This window comes from Procambarus clarkii, chromosome 7 (assembly GCF_040958095.1).
Source record: "Procambarus clarkii isolate CNS0578487 chromosome 7, FALCON_Pclarkii_2.0, whole genome shotgun sequence".
NCBI lineage: Eukaryota > Metazoa > Arthropoda > Malacostraca > Decapoda > Cambaridae > Procambarus > Procambarus clarkii.
The window spans coordinates 16,593,189-16,611,081 of NC_091156.1; the positions used below are offsets into that span (position 1 = coordinate 16,593,189).

Here is a 17,893-nt window from a genome sequence, read left to right on the forward strand (position 1 = left end):
AATGTGTGTATTGTGTGTAATATATTTAAGTGTTAATTACAGTATGATCTACACTGTACCCAAAACTGAGTAATAGTAATAACTGAAAATTATAATTACATTCTGATCAAAATATATGTTTTAATTACATTAATTAATTTTGGTATCAGTGATATACTATACAAGTCTGCACTGGGAATCAATTTAATTAAATTGTCAAAGAACAAAGCACTTAGAACCAAAGATTGGAAGTAAGACCTTCAGCAAGAGCCCCAAACTAGAGAGGAAGACAGTGCATTGGTCAACTGCACCACCTTCATATTATATGTTATCCACCTTTCACAACACCTCACTCTCACTTCTCACTGTAAGACCATTCTCACTCACACTTCTCACTGTAAGAACATTCTCACTCTCACTTCTCACTGTAAGAACATTCTCACTCACACTTCTCACTGTAAGACCATTCTCACTCACACTTCTCACTGTAAGAACATTCTCACTCACACTTCTCACTGTAAGACCATTCTCACTCACACTTCTCACTGTAAGAACATTCTCACTCACACTTCTCACTGTAAGACCATTCTCACTCACACTTCTCACTGTAAGAACATTCTCACTCACACTTCTCACTGTAAGAACATTCTCACTCACACTTCTCACTGTAAGAACATTCTCACTCACACTTCTCACTGTAAGACCATTCTCACTCTCACTTCTCACTGTAAGACCATTCTCACTCACACTTCTCACTGTAAGAACATTCTCACTCTCCCTTCTCACTGTAAGAACATTCTCACTCACTTCTCACTGTAAGAACATTCTCACTCTCACTTCTCACTGTAAGAACATTCTCACTCTCCCTTCTCACTGTAAGGCCATTCTCAGTCTCCCTTCTCACTATGTAAGATCATTCTCACTCACACTTCTCACTGTGTAAGATAATTCTCACTCACACTTCTCACTGTAAGAACATTCTCACTCTCACTTTTCACTGTGTAAGATCATTCTCACTCACACTTTTCACTGTGTAAGATCATTCTCACTCACACTTCTCACTGTGTAAGATTATTCTCACTCTCACTTCTCACTGTAAGACCGTTCTCACTCTCACTTCTCACTGTGTAAGAACATTCTCACTCACACTTCTCACTGTAAGAACATTCTCACTCTCACTTCTCACTGTAAGAACATTCTCACTCTCACTTCTCACTGTAAGAACATTCTCACTCACACTTCTCACTGTAAGAACATTCTCACTCACACTTCTCACTGTGTAAGATCATTCTCACTCACACTTCTCACTGTAAGACCATTCTCACTCACACTTCTCACTGTAAGAACATTCTCACTCTCACTTCTCACTGTAAGAACATTTTCACTCTCACTTCTCACTGTGTAAGATCATTCTCACTCTCACTTCTCACTGTAAGACCATTCTCACTCACACTTCTCACTGTAAGAACATTCTCACTCTCACTTCTCACTGTAAGAACATTCTCACTCTCACTTCTCACTGTAAGAACATTCTCACTCACACTTCTCACTGTAAGAACATTCTCACTCACACTTCTCACTGTAAGAACATTCTCACTCACACTTCTCACTGTGTAAGAACATTCTCACTCTCACTTCTCACTGTAAGAACATTCTCACTCACACTTCTCACTGTAAGAACATTCTCACTCACACTTCTCACTGTAAGAACATTCTCACTCACACTTCTCACTGTGTAAGAACATTCTCACTCACACTTCTCACTGTGTAAGACCATTCTCGCTCACACTTCTCACTGTGTAAGACCATTCTCACTCACACTTCTCACTGTGTAAGACCATTCTCACTCACACTTCTCACTGTGTAAGAACAAGTTTCACTTTCACTATAAACATCCTTGAGCTGGGTTGCTTATAATGTTGCATTAAGAAAAAAAAGTAAAAAAAAAAAATGGAATTTTTACACTTCACTACAATAGTGTAACAATATATTTTAAGCTAAATTTAATTAGCTTTCAGAAAAATATAATTTATGCACCTTTTCTACATTGTATATAACTATAGTCTCATTAACTAATAACCATTCCTAGTTAAATGGGATAACTACCTTATAAAGCATCACTAAGAAATTAATTTTTCAACTAAATATTCTAGAAATCTATATATTGTACATGTAAAACCGACTCTTGTTCAATTTTGTAGTATAACCATAATGGCAACAGAGTCTTCATAAGAATCACCAGATAAATTACAAAACATTAAAGCTTACTAGCAAACACTCAGCAATAATGATACAGGGAACCCAATGAATCATGTTTCCATATGTTGTTTATTGAATGGTTTCATAAAAATGCACCACCCATATACAGTAATACAAATTTACACCAAATGAACTTTTCACTGAGTGTGGTTGTAGTTCCATACACTTATTTGTGTCTAGTGTCTAAAGTGTCATTGAAAACACAGTAAAAGCATACAGAGCCAGTGCATCGTCTGGCAAATTTAACAAGTGGTTGAACTTGATGCAAGTCCTACAGTATTAAATGCAGTGAGCTTCCAACTACACCACAGATACCTGAAAATATCTTAGGATGCAATTATTTCTCAGCCATTTATTTCTTCTTGACGTTCTGCTTGAGATTTTAGGATAACCCAGGCACTTTCCACGCGGCCATCTGAGACAAAGGAAGACCCTTGATTTAAGCAGCGTTCTAGACACTCGAGTTTTGAACGTAAACGTTTGCGGCTGTACTCCATGTGTGGCACCTGCAAGATAACAACAATAATGAGATTGATAATTAAACAATTTATAATGAAAACAAATATAAATAATATTACATTTGAATTCAACTCCTAGGCAGAAGGAAACATTTGGAAACATTTTATACCCCTGTTCACCTAGTAGTAAACAGGTACCCGTGAGTTAAGTAAATCAACGACCTAGAAGGACTGGGTTTAAAAGGGGGTTCAGATTGTGAGGGATCTAGATCCCTCAGCTAGTTTTCCTAGTTTCTAGATTAGACTAGTCACTCTAGAAACTGAAGCTTTCAAAATAACATATGCTTGTTGGGTGTTGGATGAAAGCTCATGCTATGGACTATCATTTAAGGCTAGCAAGAAGTCTGTGATTACTCTGTAGAGGGAGTTACAGACTTTTCCTGTTTCTGTGAAAATAGGATTGGAGTTGAGAGTGAGTGAGTGTGAGAGGATAATTGACTAAAACCATTAGAGGTGGTGGGGACAGTGGGGTGAACGTCGCCCCCCCCCCCCCCCACCATGTGAGACATCGCGCCAGTCCTAGGCCTCCCCCTCCTTGTGACGTCACGGGACGCCGCAGGGCGAGGCCATCTGTGATTGTTTTAGGCATCTCTGCTCCTAGCTGAGTTTTGGCGCGAACAGCTGTGATTGGGAGCGGCATGAGGGAACAGTGCCGGCTTAGTGCTGATTGGTCAACATAGGTAGGGGGGGAGAGATGGGCATTTTGAGTTCCCTTAGCCCGCCAAATCTTCAGTTTGAGCTGGGCAGCGAGTGGAGAAAGACGTAGCTGGGTGGGGGTGGCGCTGCCACCTCCCCCCCTTCCCGTTAATCGCTGTGTCATCCCTTGTTACTCATCGTGGATAGCACTTCTGCCATCCTGGGTTGTGTCAAGGCCCAATGTGCATGAAAGTGGGGCCCATGAGTACGGAAGGAACAGTAACAAGCTAAGAGACAGTTTACAGTGTTCACCATGAGGCAGCTGTCAGGCCTCATGGTGTATCAGATTGATCCCTCATCCCTCGGGTCTGAGTATCCTGTCTAGTGTTAATGGACAATGGACAATTGGTGGAATAAGGGCAGTGTAAGTGGGGTGTTAATACAGGCCCCGGTTGGACTTTGAATTCCACCTGGCGGTGTCCATGTGGTGACGCCGCCGGCCATTGTCACCCGAGTGTACGAGCGAGCATGCTGGTTTGATGGGAGTGTAGGTGATCTCCCATCCACGTGTGTATGCCGGTGGGTGCCAGCCAGCCAGCCTGAGGCAAGCGCCATGTGCGCGCCGCCCACCTTGGCCAGCCGCAAGGGGGGGGGGGGCCTCCCTCCAGGCCTCCCCGGCCAAACCCCCACCCCACCCCGCGCACCAGCTCAGCCCGGGTGGGGTGCTGTGATGTCACGCGCTACCCGTGGCTACCCCCTTAGGGCCACGAGGTGGCCACATGCCTTGGCCACTTTCCCGGGACAGCCTAGGGCCACATCTGGTTGACGCATGAGGAGCAAGCCAGCTAAGTGTTGTCCGCTAGTGTAGTAGTGACTTGGGAAATGAGGAAAAATAAGGGAAAGAGGGCAGTAGAAAGGAGTAGAAATAAGTACTATTACAGTGTGATGGGTACCGGTGAAATTCCCGGTAAGAGTTATCTCAAGAGCCTCGCCAGGCTAGAAAAGCAGCTGAGTGGCAGCTGTCAGGGGATCCAGGTGTTGGATAGGGGCGGTACCTGGAGATAGATATTATACACGGGACCACTCTGTATGTTAGTAGACTGACTAGAGTATGTAACCAGTCAGTGTAGAGATTTACCATATAAGTGATCCAGCCTGTCGATTCTATATAATCGTTCAGGCTGGATTAATGCCATAGAGTACCGTAAAATTATAATCATTAGAGGTAGGCAGGGATGTCAGTGGGGACCCCTGAAGTCTGTGTAGATAGTTACACATTACTTGGTGATATAATTTTCATTGATTATGTGAATGCCATTCCTATGTGTTCATTTGCATGTTTATGTACTGTGTTGTGTGGTAAGTCAGTAGGTGTGATTGCTGACTGATTGCCTAATGATGTCATTAGCATGTGGGGTATGCTGACGGCATCATTGTGTTGCAGGTTTGTGCAGTATTGTTTCAGTTTATACAATATTATTGCCCCAGGAACTGTGTTGAGGGTTTAAGGGACCTCTAGGATTATTCAGGGGAATTCACAGTACTTATTGAGAGCAGGCAATTGATGGGTTAATTGCCTTGCTGAGGCAAGTGTGTGTGTGTTCACAGTATTCCTTTGCAATCAGGTGCAAGAAGTAAAAGAGGGGGAGGGGCAGTAATATTAGTATACTTTTGTGTGTTGCACAACCGTGTGTCATTATTGTGTGGGCACAGTAATTAGCGAGTTGCAGTAGCCGCAACCATATGTGGGCAGTGCTGTTATGATGTTGCATGCCATTGTAGTGTGACCTATGTAACGCTGGGGTTACTTTGTTTCTTTAAGTTGTGTTGAGGACTTAAGGATTCAGTGAGTTAATTAAGTAAAGGGGTAATTAACTGGATAAGGGGTGCACACTTAGTATTGTGGAGTGAGTGAGGGCTGTTAAGAGAGAACAGTGTTGAGCGAGAATGAGATACGTCTCGGGAGCAATTAATTGTCCATGTGACAACTAATTGACCACTCTAGCTAATTATGTAATTAGCCTTCTCATCATGAATTCACGTAGTGGGAGAGGTTCTATCAGAGTCTGTCAGTACTTGTGTTAACGTAATATGCTCGAGACTAATTACCTTTCAGGGGTATAGCAATTAGTGGCTCATGTTAATTAGTGGAGTAATTAGCATTGGAGAGCTCCGGTGACTCAGTAAAGCGAGGTCATGGAGCTAGCATAAATCGTTGTATTAATCATATCCTGTCTGAGGACAGTGGATTATTGGCACATCTTGTTAATTAGGGTAATTAACTCCTTTCCCGTGAATTCACAGTGTTTGGTGAGACCTGCTTAGGCAGTGCGGAGTGAGACGTATTTCTGGATGATTAATTATCGGTCCTGGTGACAGTTAATTAATGGCTCAGCAGTAATTAGTGCCCTAATTAGGGTAATTAACACTCACTAGTAATTTTTTGACACAGACTGTGGAGAAGCTACCAAGTTAGGGTAGGCTTAGTTAACGTAACTCAATGGGGATGTAATTAGTGGTCCGTTTGACCTTAATTGAGAATTACTCACTGAATACTTGCAAGGAGTCAAGTGTGGTGTAATATGTTGAGTTATTGTTAACAAGAGAGAGACAAGTGTTAAAGATTAACGTAGAGTATCATCATGTTGTTGTCTAGTGGGAGACAATTGTTTGTGATTACCGTAGTACTTTGTTGCTGACTGCTGCGATCAGTCAATTAACGTAATTAATCACTTAAGGCAATTTCTTTTGGTTGTCGTCTGGTGACGAGAGTAGAGTCATCTAGGGATCTGTTGAGCTGTGTCCCAGAATCCCGCCTTGCCTGTCGGTGTATCTGGTTACAACAGGGCAACTTCTTATTGGGAGTTGCAAAGAGTGTTCACACGGGGTTGTGATAGGGGGGAGTCACTGTTGGACTCCCGCCTAGTTACGTGGGTCTCTCCTGGGGGGCGGGAGGACCCCTAAGTTTGTGATTATAGTAGCTGTCAGGGAAACCGAGACACTATTGATTGCCTGCTTGTGTCTTTGTCTTCAGTGGATATCCTTATTTGTTCAGTTAGTTCATGTTGTCAGCAAGATGGAGCCTGCTGTCACTTCTCGAGGGGCTGTTGAATAGCTGTGTTGCAAATGCCACTTGATGTACAATAACGTAACCATTCGCTGTGGTGTAACTTAGTCTGTGATATTTTTCTTTGTTTTGCAATATTGCGTCATCAGTGGGCACACCTGTGTTCAGGTTAGTTCAGTATGCAGCCTCACAGCAAGGGTTGCTATGTAGCTGGTTGTTATCGTGCCACTGGATTGACATTAATGTAATGTAAACTCGGTAATGTAGTAGTTAGTCTCTTGTTATTAATAAATTGTTATGTTATAGAAAACAGTCTTTGATGTCAACCCTTCAACCATATTATTCCACCATATGTCTGCATATTATTAAATGTTGATGTGATCTTGATAAGGCGGCTGTTCTTGGGAATTCGAATTCCAATTCATAGCGCCACATCAAATATAAATATTTGATTGTGAGAACCCGTCGGTTATCCTTTATTAGTTTTAACGTCCTGTTTAACTAGGAGGAGCCAGCGGCCTATTGTGGACAGGTTTTCACCCTTGGTGGTGGAGGCCTGGCGGTTTGCTCCCGCTTTTCCTTTTTCTACTGGACTCATGCTTAACTGCCGTGAGCAGACTTTAAACTTGTAGTCCACCTCTTAAGGGAGGTAGGCGTAGAGAAAAATCTCACACAGATTAACACTATCGAGTGCCCAGCACACGCCCCCTTCCCTCCTCGCACCTCAAGGTAGGTGGAGCGTTGAGTGTGAATTCACCACCACATAAATATGATTATAATCTTTTCAGCTGTGTGACCTTAATTTTCTTGCAGTTTTCTTGCAGTTAAATCTAGCAGTTTCCTGTATCTTTGCATATTATATTATAAAAGTGAGACTCATATGTATCTTATATGCAAATGTTATTTAGTGATTCAGAACACACCACAGCACCAGCACCACAGAATGCCACATCATCACATAACTAACAAACAAGACCAACAGGTAGGAGCCCTAACTAATCAGCCATTTGCATAGGCCACGACTTAAAGCTGCTTTAGTTAAGTTTGCAACAAACAAAAAACTAGCGTTGAATGTAATGAAACGCCATTTTCTGGGTGAGCCCCGGAGGCTCCCTGGAGCTTATCGGGCTAATGTATGTTATATTAGACTGTGGCATTAGCTAAGGAGTTCAGACCTACCAGGGACCAGCGCCAGAACCTGGCCCCTTCAGAGAGGTTTCAGGGAGCAATGGCCCTGGAAAACCCCCTTGTGGTTGGGGTTTTCTTTATCTGCCATCGACCGGGGTTAGGCACCCAGAAAGGTAGGCATATCAAAAACCCCACATGGTAAAAAACTAAAACATAAAACCGAACAGAGAGGTAGAAACTCACTACAATCCCAAGGAAACAAGCAAACATCACTTTTACTGCCGTGCCGATCATCCGCGCAGCCCTCCCCGCCCCGAGAGGGGGGGAGGGGGGAGCCCCGGACCTCACCACGCCGGCTGCCTAACATCAATTCGGAAGCTAAGCTTCAACCAACGTGAAAAAACCGCCGACTGGTGGGAGGGAGGGTTGCCAGGGAGCCTCCCGGGCTCACCTAGAAAATGGCGTTTCATTGCATTCAATGCTGGTTTTCTGTGGGGAGCCCCCTAAGGCTCCCTGGAGCTTCATACCCAAAGAGAAGGAAAAGAAAGGGCTGACCCGGGAGGTGGCCGCCACAAACTCCGCAACGCGAAGCCGAGACAACAGGCTGCAACCTGCGACCCAAGGCAACAAGAACACACAGGAGCAGACACACACATAAAGAACGGGCGACCAGGAACCTGTGCGACCCTCAAATCCTTGCGCCCAAAATGAGCCCTAGACGTCACGAACACAGCAGCGAAAGCTGCAAATGTCCGAACAGCACGGGCGCAAGGATAGACCACAGGCTGGAAGACTTAAAAGCTCTGTGGACTACCTGAGAGACCCGAGCCCTGAAACAGGGAACGAGGGGAACCGGATCAACCCAAAGCGCATCCCCAGACATGGTACGCAGGTAACGGTAAAGAAGCTCGACCGGACAACACAGGACACACCCCCGGCCAAACCAATCAAGCATCAATAACCCAAGAACCCCTCCGGAAAGCAGCCGTCTCAACCGTCACCAGAAGGACGGAGAAAGGCTGCAAACGTACGAACCTACCACCAGTACCAAAGAGCAAAAACCTGAACCAAAGGGGCTACCAAAAACTGAGAAGATAAGAGGGCACCCTGATCAAGGACCAGGATGGTCCAGGTGAAGCATGAGCAGGCCGGAGGTGAAACAAAACACGAGAAAGCGTACGGAACGGGGCAGATGTAACGTCCACCCCGAACGCAAGCCGGAGTGGCTCCGCCAGCACCGCACAAAACGAGGCGACAGTAAGAAACGTCAAATAACTGTAGTCCTGAAAACCCAAGAAAGGACAAGACAACCCGATGCGAAAGAGAAAACAACCTACGAAGAGAAGGAAAAAGGTGCATAGAAACACCAGGAACATCATACTGTCGCCGAGACGAAGCTAGCAGGTGGGACACCATCAACAAAGCCATCTGATCACCACAGAGATGGTGATACCCGTGTCAAAATACCAGACACGAAGAGCCGAGGAGAAGGCCGAACCAGTCACGTACAGGACCAGTCCGTCCTGCCGAAAAGGCGGAGTCGCGGGAAAACGCCCCGGGATCGGACACCTATCAAGCAGTGTCTGAAAATAAAGCTGGGTTGGCCACCAAGGGACCACGAGGACTACTCTCCTTGGGAATGGGCTCCAACCGAGCCAGAACCCGAAGCAACAGCTGGACTGGGAGAAGAGGAATAGGTACCTCCACCTCGACCAGTCCTGCCGAAAGGCATCCACTGTGAACACCTTGCAGGCGGGTAAGGGCGCCACATAAAATGGGCGACGCCTAGACCATGCCGACTCGAAGACGTCCATGGCCAGGAGTCCATACGTCTGGCAGAGCCAACAAAACGAGTCGGCGATGACTGGCCAATCCGCGAACAGAGGAATGAACCAAGACAGGCTGTCTGCCAGGACGTAGGACACACCTGGGACATGAACCTCACAGTTAGCCAAACCCCGAGAATCCAGCAAACGAGCCACTCGAAGGGACCAACCCCAAAGGTCAAACACCTAAGAGAAACCCTGTGGTTCCAGCAAAGAACCACCAAAACAGTTTGAATAGAGCTGAATTGTAGAGCACAGAGTGACCCGAACCCTCTGAAGCGCAAACCAGACAGCCCAAACTCCCAAACCGTGCTGTGAGCCCGACGCATGGACAGACCCCCACCATCCCCGGCCAACCTGGTAAGCACTGGTCACAAAGCCCCAGCCGAGAGATGACCCGTCCGTGAACACATCAAGCGAAGGCTCGGGGAGGTGCCAAGGCACGGAACCCCGGAAACCCCAAAGAAGCTGGTGACGCAGCACCAACACAAGATCCCCGGAGGAACGAACCCAACAATTGCAAGAGAGGCGGAAGGGGAGTCTCCGAAGGAGCCAAACAGACACCGAAGCCAAACCCGACCCTGCGGGCACACTAGCACGTCATAGTTCAGACTCCCACACAACTGCTCAAGCAACCGCCGAGCAACCCGGGACCCCCTCATGAACAGCCGAAGGCGGGACCACAGCTGCAGCAACACTTCTGGAGGGAAGGACAAGGAGTGGCCCAAGAATCCTAAACAAGACCCAGCCAGGTCCGAACCCGGGACAGAAACAGATGGAACGGCCTCCAGATCACCAGGAAACCAAACCCGGCGATCTGGAAAGAACCACACCCCTGGCGAGCAGACAAGCGGACTGACTGGGAGCCCACACCAGCAGGTCATGGAGGTAGGCCAGACACCGAATCTCAGACTCAGACAGGGCACTAAGATCCGGTAAAGATGCAAAAAATATACCAAGTGCCCATTACAAAATAGGGAAGGCAACAAAAGCAGCAAGCCTGAAGCCCCACCACCAACTGTGCCAGTCCCAGAAAACTGGAGAGGAACGTGCTAAGAAGTGACTTGGAGGTCCAGGGCCACCATCCAGGCACCCGGCCCCAACAGAAGCCGGACAGGAGACAACCATCCTCCAAGGAGAGCATAAAATCCAGGGCGCAGACTGAAGAAGTCCAGAAGAACTGCAGATGCGAAAGGTCCATGACTGCAAGGAGCAGACGGGAACCCCAGAAAGATGGGGCAGATCGACCACATCCAACGCACCCACTAAGATGACATGACGAAGTGTTGTAATCCACACGTTAGTAGGGATTATTAGCTAGAGGATCATTACTACAACACTTAACGAATGATGATTGGAAGTACATGTTAAGTAGACAGACTATGGATCACATATCCTAGATAGGTCAAGGGATTAAGACCGCAGCTGTTAGCCAAACTAATAATTCCTGGAAAGAGGACTCAGGCTTCTAGGAACAAGGTTACCGCTTCTAGGGATAAGCTTCTAGGGATAAGGTTAATCGGATTATACCTTCCTTGAGAGGCGTGGTGAAATGTTTGAGGCCATGGCTGACTGGAGACAGTCTGGTTGTGGGAGTGGAATTAGCAAGTCCTCCGGGGTCTCCGTTTGTGGCAGCAGCGAAGTGTAGCAGACAGCTATGCGAGAGCCTGATGTGATCTTAGTGACCAAGTTAAGTCTGCAGTATGTGAGTATTGAATGTAAGACTAACCTGGTGTGAAGCGTTGTAGCAATTATTCAGTATTAGGGACTTAGGCGGAAGTTACGAGTGCAAGTGGTGAGCGTGGAGGTCAAGTGGTTTATGGGTATTGGAAGTGTATTTACCTAATAGAGTATGTTAATATGTTATTATTTGTCAGAGTCGATTTTGTGTAATTAAATGACACGACATATTTGGTGGCAGCGCAAACAGGTTTTGGAACACTTTGAGAGATGAAGGAAATGTTACTGATTTAGTTGGTGAGGGAATGTTCGGGAATTGGTAGACGTCGGATTGTGTTGAGAACGGTGGTTACTAGACGGAGGAAAGAAAGGTCATGTGAGACCAGGTCAGAGGGGTTAGTTAATTAAAGGGACTAGGCCATTGTGGGGCGCATGTGTGGTTTATTTCTTTCCAGATTCCTGCAACGAGAGACGGCTAAGATGCAAGTCTGGATCACTGAATCATCGGGAGGCAAAACAAGTGCAGTGTTCGTAGTGCGGATTATACAGAGTGGCAAGGGAAACTAGCGCGGGTGAATGTAGGCCAGCGTGGGCCATGTGCGGGCCAAGCAATGGGTGGGCCAAGCGAGCCGCACCTTGGAGTTGTTTTATATTGTCGGGATGGTGGTAAGTGAGAAACCGTTGCTAAGGACAAATCAAGTGTGAAAACTACGTAATTTGAAGTCAATTAAATATCATGTAAAGTGTAGATCGAATATTTTAAATATAATTAAATATTACGTAAAGATTTGAGTGATTTCCGGCGTTGTCAGACATAGATACAGAAAATAGGTGCAGTGAATTGTGAACGCCTAGGCATAGCGAGCGACGAGTAATTTGACATCTGGGGTTCGATGTCTCATGTACCGTGGAGAGGTCCATGGAGATTTTTTTGTGGGTGCAGGTAGCATTATGGAAAGTGTTACCGTGGGACACGGGAAGCGTGTCCCGTTGGTGGAGGTGTGAGGCAGAGACGCAGTGTGTATTGGCGTTTGGACGGCGAGGGTAGTGCATGGTTGTGTATTGGCGTTTGTACGCCGGGGTGTGTAGTGTAATGCACGTGTAGTGGCTTATTACACGCCAGCGTAATGCATAGTATTTACTGTAGTGAAATGTGCATGTTTTGACTGTTGATATCATGGATGTAGTATAGTGCATGACATTGTTGGCATTATAGCGCCAAGGTGGAGCATGTGTAGCGTTACTGGATGTTGTAACGCCGGGTGTATTGTAGACATTAGCGTTGAAGTATGTTAACGCAGGTGGTAGAGTGTGGTGGGTGGCCACTACACAAGAAATTATACCTGACGAGTGTGGGTCAGGTAATTAATGGATTACCAGAGAACAGGGGTGTTGTGTTGATGGCGTTGGGGACGCCAGGTGTTGTGTTGATGGCGTTGGGGACGCCGGGTGTTGTGCTGATGGCGTTGGGGACGCCGGGTGTTGTGCTGATGGCGTTGGGGACGCCGTGTGTGGTGTTGAGGGCATTGGAGACGCCGTGTGTTGTGTTGATGGCATTGGGGACACTGTGTGTGGTGTTGAGGGCATTGGGGACGCCGTGTATGGTGTTGATGGTGTTGGAGACGCCGAGTGTTGATGGTGTTGGGGACGCCATTGGGTGATGTAGTGTAGTGGCGTTTGGACGCCTGGTATGGAGTGTGGTGTTGTGGAGTATATGGTGGCGCAGGGGCGCCAGGTAGTGGTCGGTGCGTTAGGACGCAGGAAGTGGTTGTGAGGATGTGTGGCGTTATACTGAGGTCATCAGTGGTTGGGATGACCAGAGGAGATGGTGTGTCGGAGTGGGTAAGTCTTATGGATAAGATTACAAGGTAGAATTTCAAAATTTCAGGTGTTGGTGGTTGCAGTGAACGAGCCAAGTACATACATTAATTTCTCATTAATTGTTACAGGAATCTCGCTAGAGGCGAGCCAGTGGCAGTATGATGCTTTAGTGACATTAGTTGTGAAATTATTTTAATGAGGTATTTATTGTGATAATGTATGTGCATGTATATACTGTATATTACCTCATCGGCACCATTACTGAGTGTTAGGCTTGAGAAGGTCCCCCGGGATCATGTCACAGAGCTTCAGGTAGAGTAGAAGGGAAGCCATGAGGCTACATTCAGTAATTCTAGAAAAAAAAAGGGGGAGGAAGTGAAGCCAACGTGACGTTATAGGCGAAATTCGCCCCTGACATCAAAGCAGGGATAAGGGCCAGCTGCAATGGCTTTGCAGCTGCGCTCAGGCTATATACAGGGAGAGAGAGTAAGGAGCCGAGGGGGTGTTATGTAATAATGGGATCGAGCCAGGGGGCTCTGAGGGAATATTTTGCAGGTACAGCGGTCGGGAAGGTGTGAATACAGGTGGACACACTCTGGGCAGATGGGCCTAGAGTAATGTGCTACAGCTGTGGTGAGCACAGCAAGGAAGGATGACCAGAGAGCTGTGAGGTATCTACAGCGTTCTGGGATTGGTGCCCTGGAACGAGACGGCAGCATAGACCCGAGGGAACATGACCCTGGGATAGGAATCTCCGTTGCTCTGGAGGCCAGGATCATGTTAGCTCAGAGCAACGATGGAACAATGACAACATTCACCAGGCTGGACAGCCTGGGTTTTGTCTGGGTCATGGAGGATCTATGACCTAGCAACCATGGGACACGAAGACAAGAGAAGTGATGCTGCCAATTGTGGAGGAGGCCAGTGAAACATTGTGTGATCATTGTAAGCCCATATGTCAAAAGTACAGGGCAAGATGTTAAATTGTTATTAACTTGTTACTAAGGATGAAGAACCTTAGATATATATGTGTTGTGTATATATTAATGACTAGTGTCATTTCTGGTTAAGTGCCAGCATTCTGGTCCATGTAATTTTATGGTTATGTTTGTATGTAATTATATGTCAGCAGTTTAGGTATATGTGCATTGTTGGAGATGGGAAAAAATATTACAGACTATTTTACCTATGCTATGATGTGAATATGTATATGTTGTAGAAGTGTTGTGAGTCATGTCGGAGAAAATTTTAATTTAGTTCATCGTGTGCATGATGAACTTATTGGATGAATTTTTAGTTGTACATATATGGTGGGTGCATACTCCAGGTCCTTGCACCAATGGAACCTTTGCAATGATGCATATGGGGACATATGCGTGTTTAAGGAGGGGTAATCCACAAGTTAGTAGGGATTATTAGCTAGAGGATCATTACTACAACACTTAACGAATGATGATTGGAAGTACATGTTAAATAGATCACATATCCAAGAAAGGTCAAAGGGATTAAGACTGCAGCTGTTAGCCAAATTAATAATTCTGGAAAGAGGACTCAGGCTTCTAGGAACAAGGTTACCGCTTCTAGGGATAAGGTTAATCGGATTATACCTTCCTTGAGAGGCATGGTGAAATGTTTGAGGCCATGGCTGACTGGAGACAGTCTGGTTGTGGGAGTCGAACTGGCAAGTCCTCCGGGGTCTCCGTTTGTGGCAGCAGCGAAGTGTAGCAGGCAGCTATGCGAGAGCCTGATGTGATCTTAGTGACCAAGTTAAGTCAGCAGTATGTGAGTATTGAATGTAAGACTAACCGGGTGTGAAGCGTTGTAGCAATTATTCAGTATTAGGGACTTAGGCGGAAGTTACGAGTGCAAGTGGTGAGCGCGGAGGTCAAGTGGTTTATGGGTAATGGAAGTGTATTTACCTAATAGAGTATGTTAATATGTTATTATTTGTCAGAGTCTATTCTTTGTAAGTAAATGACAAAACCCGACGGCCTTCAAATACCTTCCATATGTTCACTCATTGTGTTCCAGTACAAACCTAGTGGTACGCCTCAAGGGTCTGGTGTGTGTAGGAATACACAGTGGTGGAAATGGTTGCTGAGGCAAGGTGTTATGTGTTGTGAAATTGCTGTGTTCGGAATAAACCGGGGTTCAGTGTCACAACAGAAGTGCAGGGGAAGAAGCCCACCCCGCCAGCTCTGAACCCCCCCCCCAAAGGGGGAGAAGCCGTCTAACGACGCCACCAAAGGCCGGAAGACAACCAAACGCGCCCACCAACAGCGGGACCATGTGAGAGTCAACAGAGCAAGCTGCTCCCCCAGCCCCCGTCAACAGAGAAGGGAACAGAACCCCTTCCGAAAGAAAAATTACACACACATATACACATTATGTATATACACATACATATACATATACACAAACACACAAGATATGTTACACACACGTGTGTATACACATGTGCACACACAAACACACACAGCATACACATGCACATGCGTACACACACACTAATGTGTGTGTAATATCCATTACCCATAAACTAATATAAACTAATGATGATAAATGCATATAGTCCACCGCCAAGCAGCACATGGTCAAAGGAGGAGCTAGATAGTAAACGTGAAGGTCTTATAACAATAATGAGAGAGATTATAGCGAGAGCGGATAACGATAGATCACGACTGTTGATAGTCGGTGACTTCAACTTGAAATCCATAGACTGGGAAGCATATGAAGCTAAAACAGAAGATTTTTGGACCTGTAAATTTGTAGACCTCATCCTGGAAACATTCTTGTATCAACATGTTAAACAAGCTACGAGGATGAGGGAAGGGGACGTTCCCTCCATGCTAGATTTGATATTTACCAGGAAGGAGGAAGAGATATTTGACATTCAGTACCTTCCTCCCTTGGGTAAAAGTGACCATGTCTTTTTGGGAATAAAGTATGCAATGCGTTATAAGCTGGAAGAAAATAAGGAGGTTGAAGCAGTTGAAAAACCAGACTTCAGGAGAGGACATTATGGTGACCTTAGAAATTTTTTTAGTGAGTATAATTGGACAGACTTGATGCTAGGCAAGGAAGTGAATGAGATGTATGTCAAGTTTTGTGAAATATATGATAAAGGCACAAAAAAATTTATACCAAAACAGAGATGCAGAACTAGGAAACAGGATTGGTTCAATAGAAATTGCGAGAGGGCTAGAGACCGAAAGACACAAAAATGGAATCAATACAGGAAGAGGCCGAACCCCCAAACATACCAGCGATACAAAGATGCGAGAAACAACTACACGGCAGTGAGGAGAGAGGCAGAAAGAAATTTTGAAAAAGGGATTGCGGACAAATGTAAAACAGAACCAGGTCTATTCTATAAATTCATAAACAACAAATTGCAGGTAAAGGATAATATTCAGAGGTTGAAAATGGGAAATAGATTCACGGAAGATGAAAAGGAAATGTGTGAAACACTAAACGAAAAGTTCCAAAGTGTGTTTGTACAAAATGAAATCTTTAGGGAACCAGATACAATAAGAATTCCAGAGAACAACATAGAACACATAGAGGTGTCTAGAGACGAAGTGGAAAAAATGCTCAAGGAGCTCGGTAAGAACAAAGCAGCTGGCCCAGATGGCGTTTCACCATGGGTTCTGAGAGAATGTGCATCTGAGCTCAGCATTCCACTTCACCTGATCTTTCAGGCATCCCTGTGTACAGGAATCGTAGCAGATGGGTGGAAACAGGCTAACATAGTTCCAATCTACAAAAGTGGCAGCAGGGAAGACCCCCTCAATTATAGACCTGTATCATTGACAAGTGTAATAGTGAAAGTATTGGAAAAGCTAATCAAAACTAAATGGGTAGAACACCTGGAGAGAAATGATATAATATCAGACAGACAGTATGGTTTTCGATCTGGAAGATCCTGTGTATCGAATTTACTCAGTTTCTATGATCGGGCCACAGAGATATTACAGGAAAGAGATGGCTGGGTTGACTGCATCTATCTGGACCTAAAAAAGGCTTTCGACAGAGTTCCACATAAGAGGTTGTTCTGGAAACTGGAAAATATTGGAGGGGTGACAGGTAAGCTTCTATCATGGATGAAAAATTTTCTGACTGATAGAAAAATGAGGGCAGTAATCAGAGGCAATGTATCGGAATGGAGAAATGTCACAAGTGGAGTACCACAGGGTTCAGTTCTTGCACCAGTGATGTTTATTGTGTACATAAATGATCTACCAGTTGGTATACAGAATTATATGAACATGTTTGCTGATGATGCTAAGATAATAGGAAGGATAAGAAATTTAGATGATTGTCATGCCCTTCAAGAAGACCTGGACAAAATAAGTATATGGAGCAACACTTGGCAAATGGAATTTAATGTTAATAAATGTCATGTTATGGAATGTGGAATAGGAGAACATAGACCCCACACAACCTATATATTATGTGAGAAATCTTTAAAGAATTCTGATAAAGAAAGAGATCTAGGAGTGGTTCTAGATAGAAAACTATCACCTGAGGACCACATAAAGAATATTGTGCAAGGAGCCTATGCAATGCTTTCTAACTTCAGAATTGCATTTAAATACATGGATGGCGATATACTAAAGAAATTGTTCATGACTTTTGTTAGGCCAAAGCTAGAATATGCAGCTGTTGTGTGGTGCCCATATCTTAAGAAGCACATCAACAAACTGGAAAAGGTGCAAAGACATGCTACTAAGTGGCTCCCAGAACTGAAGGGCAAGAGCTACGAGGAGAGGTTAGAAGCATTAAATATGCCAAAACTAGAAGACAGAAGAAAAAGAGGTGATATGATCACTACGTACAAAATAGTAACAGGAATTGATAAAATTGACAGGGAAGACTTCCTGAGACCTGGAACTTCAAGAACAAGAGGTCATAGATTTAAACTAGCTAAACACAGATGCCGAAGAAATATAAGAAAATTCACCTTCGCAAATAGAATG

The 17,893-nt window shown here is 45.1% G+C and overlaps 1 protein-coding gene across 1 annotated transcript in view; it reads right to left on the bottom strand.

The window, feature by feature from the left end:
- Positions 1-2: 2 nt before the first annotated feature.
- Positions 3-17,893, bottom strand: part of LOC123761412 (FAST kinase domain-containing protein 5, mitochondrial) — a 61,389-nt gene continuing 43,498 nt past the window's right edge. The window contains exon 6 of the mRNA XM_045747436.2: positions 3-2,744. Coding sequence (XP_045603392.1) covers positions 2,583-2,744 — 162 coding nt within the window. The 3' untranslated portion in view covers positions 3-2,582. The remainder of the gene's footprint in view (positions 2,745-17,893) is intronic.